This window comes from the organism of the source record quoted next, unplaced genomic scaffold (genome assembly GCF_019419815.1).
Source record: "Pyrus x bretschneideri cultivar Hongxiangsu unplaced genomic scaffold, Pyrus_bretschneideri_v1 Contig3, whole genome shotgun sequence".
NCBI classification, from domain to species: Eukaryota; Viridiplantae; Streptophyta; class Magnoliopsida; order Rosales; family Rosaceae; genus Pyrus; species Pyrus x bretschneideri.
The window spans coordinates 6,613,869-6,618,430 of NW_025999612.1; the positions used below are offsets into that span (position 1 = coordinate 6,613,869).

The window sequence follows — 4,562 nt, forward strand, 5'->3', positions numbered from 1 at the left end:
GCATGGTTGTAGGTTTTTATTTCCTAAACCTCTCATTGTCTTGAAAATTTAGAAATGGTTTTTTTTTTTTTTTTCTTTTTTGACAAACAATAAGATAATCTACATTAAATTCATCTAAACTATCGAGAGTGAGTAGTTTGAACCCAAGAGGAAGGACCTATCCATTAGGGCAATCCATCTCTTGTTGAAACGACGGCGCCCTATACCAATGAAACTTAGACATGTGTAAGTTTTTTGTCCACATATCCTTGTTTTATTGTCATAGGGTGCAACATGATAGTGTACTAGTGTCATGTAAGTTTTTTGTCTACCTGTCTTTGTTTCATTGTCATGGGACTCCATGGGACTCCACGTGACAGCATACCAGTGCCATGTAAGGTGTTCTCGTTAAAATGATATGTATACATAAGTATTTTAGACAAGTCCTTATAATAGGTGTTGACTACAATACTTATATGGATTTAGTACAATCATCATCTTATTAATGTGAACATATGTATTTAATATAATTATCATCGTACCGTTGAGATGATGATTGTATTAAATACTGTTTGGACCCAAATTTACGCTATCGGCCCATACAATCAAGGCCGTTAGATGAGTAAAGTTCTAGACCGTTGGATGATAAAGTGGTTGAGATAATTTTCAATTATTATTAAGGAATAATATTGTGGTTTTAATCATAATATTATCTCTTAATATATATTGGATTATCTAAGCCTAATATTGGCTATATCCAGCGGATCGTTTAAAGATAAATGGAGAAGCAAATCATATTTCCAGGAGAAGTACATTTCAAACGGGTTTGAGATGTTTGGTACGACCCACGAGTCATGATCACCAAAATGGCCTGCACCTTTGGAATTTGAGGGATTTTTTTGACGGTGCCTTTTTTATGGCCAAGACCTATTGGAATGAATGCCTAAGGGATAGGCTTGCATGCTACTTATCTGCATGCTTTGGTTCCAATGCTGTGAAGCTTATCAAATTGGCTGATGCATGCTAATTGTTTGCATGAAGTAAAGAGATAATCATGATGATATCTAAAAGATAGGTTGTTGCTTACCTTGAGAAGTCTTTGACCTAGACTCTAGCTAATGAGTTTGAATTATAATCAAATTCTACACAAGTGAAGCCGCACCACACATCTGCTTCTATAAATACAAGGCTGCGAACACCATTCAGGGGACCTCCAATTCAACACATAACCGCCCTACGCAAAACCTTTCGAACATCTTGAGATTTTTTTATTTTCTTTTTCTCGCCAACACATCTTCAGTTTGGATAAACAGCACTGTGAAGGCAACCAGCGAACATCTTCAGTTTGGATAAACAGCACTGTTGCCGTAGAATCAGCCGTTCTCGAAGCACCTTCAGTTTGGATAAACAGCACTGCATCAAGGTCGACTGGTTATCTATCCAAGTCTAGGTTGAGAAGGATTTTCAAATCCTTATTGGCAGAGGTCATCTCATTAGCCTTCTGACCAAAGTGAGGTGTTACCAGGTTACTACATTCGGCACCATAAGAGCCAAATTTGATATTGAACTTCGCAGAACTAGCAGCCTTGTCTTCAGGCTCGAGAATCCAAAGGCCGAGATTTGGTCCTTCCTCGGCTGCAATCGCAAGATAAAGAAGTTAGCAACGCGCTCAACGCAACATCAACAAATTTTACTCCTCGGCCGAGCTCGGCCGACGAGTTGGCACGGCCCGCATTCAACCGAAGGACGTAGTTAGCTTATTAGTTACTCGGCCTGCTCGCCACGTAGGCTTTGTAATTTTTAGAGCCAACAAATACATGTAAGTATTATAAACAAGTCCCTTGTTATATTCAATTTTCTTAATTAAGGATTGTAGACAAATTCTTTATAATATTCAAACTTCTCTCTTTTTTAAAGTAGAATTTATCTTACTTAAATGATTATGAACTCACGCAAGTGGTCCTTTACCACAGTAGTAGAGAGGAATGTTGTCCTTATACCATGGCATGGTTTCGAATCCCGTCAGCTTCCTAATCTAACATCTAATCTAACAAATCTACAGTTTGACCAAAAAAATTGATTGTGAACCCATATAAGGGGGAATCATTACTTGACAATTTGAGTTATGACTTTGGTAGAATTCTGAGTGTATTTTCTCCACTCAAACACAAGGCAAGTTCAATTCTGCTAAAAGAATATATATAGAGGTTAAACTTTTATTTGTTACAAATAATGGATAATTTACATAAAATTAACTCACGAGAAGAAGAGTTCAAATTTTGATGCAAATACAGGAGTTAACTTGACTAACTGCATATCTGTAATAACTCATTAAACTTCGCTATTGTTTTATCGGTGACATAGAAGAAAAACAAAGAAAACCTAATTACCATCCTAGTCCATCCCCATAATCAAATCAAGTTGGAACTTCTAAATTGAAATGTAAGATGGACCAAAAAGAAGTCCTACATGCGTTGTCACAAAGCTTGGGAAAAGGAAATTAAGCCCAGACGCAGGCGGGGTATCCCAATGTCCTCTTTCATACAACATTTCCTATATCTGTTACAAGACTCTAAACATCTTCATTAACAATTTAATTAACATCATCATGCATAAAAGAGAGAACTAATCCACTATCTATAATATATGACTGGCATAATCTAATTGATTTCAACAGTACCAAAACCAAAATCACCAATAAAAGGATCATTGGTATGCTAATTCAAAATCTAAAGATCTTCATTAACAATTTAACATCATGATACAAGAGAAAAACATAAGACTGTATAACACAAACTGGAGTTATATATAAGAACAATACTATTGCTATGGTTCCAACTAAATGTTTAGCAATATTCCATCTTTCTTAGATGAAGCATTTCTACTACTACTCGAGAGGCTCCACTGATCGGAAAATCCCAAACCCGAAACCGAACCACCACTCCCACATTTAGCCACAGTCCTCACACTCTCAATCAACTCCTGAGTCCGACCCTCTTGAGCCAAAATCTCCAACAGCTGCTCTGGACTGATCACCAGCTTCACCTTCCAAAAACTGACGTTGTTGTACTTCGAAAACGCCTCAGTGTAAGACCTCTTCATCATTCCTTGGTAATCAAGCGACATTCTGTAGGGCGCAGCAAGTGAACAAGTTGGTATGCTGCTTGACCTAACATGTCCTTCCCTCACAATCTGGGCGCTGCCCAAGTGACGACCACTTTGGCTGTTGAGGGGGAGAAGATAGTAACTTTGTCCTGCCAGAAGATCATCATGGTTAGAGAGCGGTTTCCAAAATAGGTCATGGCTTCTGAATATTCCATGGCCTGGAAATTCCTTGGTGATGGAGACTACTGTGATTGGCACATAAAACTCCATTATCCCACCATTTGATGTTGTCACTTGGACTACCCCATCTGCATCTCCCAAACCTCCAAACAAGCAATTGCCCATTTATTAAAAATCCCTACTAAAACCTTTGTTGCTCTTGCTGTAGTTATAACTTTAACTTAGAGACAGCTTATGCCTAGTGGGTTGCTTGGAAGGATAAAAGAGGGGGAAAGTTATGGAGAGAGAGGGATTATTGATTTATTCGTCGGTGGGATACTTCTTCGGAGCTTTCCTCAACTAAACAGAGAATAAAAAAACAAGTAAACAAAAGGATATACAAAAAGAAAAAGTAGTGTGACAAAAGAAGGCCACTAGTGTAGTGTGGTCAGAAAGCGTATATATTATGTGTTTTATATGGTCCGGTGATGCAGGAAATGGTTGTAAAATGGAAATAGTTGGTAGTTTAGGATCTATATACTGGTCCATTCTTTGAATAAGAAGTGTTATGCACTCTTATTTTTCTTTTGTACATTTTTGTTTATTTTTAACCAGATTGTAAAACTCAAGTAAGAAAAACTAGATGGAGTCCATTCATTAAGTGTGTGTAAATATAAAAATTTATATATATAAAAAAAAAAGTATAATATGAAAGAGAAAAAAATTGGAGAGAAATGTGAGAGACAGGGAAAAAATGTGGGTTACTTTTATTAATTTTTGTGCAAAATTACTTTAATGGCTATACTTTTCTTTCTGATATTTTCTTCTAATTATGCACGAAAGGTTGTTAATGGTATCTTTCTTAACTTTTGGTTAAAAATGAATGTTCTATTAATATGTAGTATAAATAAGCAGTTTGCAGAAAGATAAAAATGTGAGCATAAATGAAAATACCTTATTGTTTTTGGGTCAATAATTCCATTAACCATCTTTTTCACTTTCTCTTTATCAAAAATGGTAAAGAAAAACTAAGGAAACCCGATAAAATTTACGCGCCAGTACAGAAAAAATTGGTAAAGAACAAAAACCCGTAGAATCTCATCATTACTCGTTGTTTAAAGTGAAAGTGGCAATTTGACTAGTCCTCCCCTATGTGAATATGCCTTTAAAAAAAAATTTGAAAAATTTGAAATAGGTCTAATTTTATAGATTACATTTTGAAATAGATTCAATTTTTAGTGAATTTTGATTTTTGAAATAGATCCAATTTTTAGTTACTTTGGACCCATATCAAAAGACCCCTTAAAAATACGGGTAGC

General features: G+C 35.9%; 1 protein-coding gene across 1 annotated transcript; it reads right to left on the minus strand.

The window, feature by feature from the left end:
• Positions 1-2,697: 2,697 nt before the first annotated feature.
• On the minus strand, positions 2,698-3,547 carry LOC103950702. The gene has a single exon (XM_009361925.3). It carries the CDS (start codon positions 3,427-3,429, stop codon positions 2,818-2,820), a length of 612 nt encoding a protein of 203 aa, XP_009360200.1. The 5' UTR covers positions 3,430-3,547; the 3' UTR covers positions 2,698-2,817.
• Between the last annotated feature and the right edge of the window lie 1,015 nt (positions 3,548-4,562).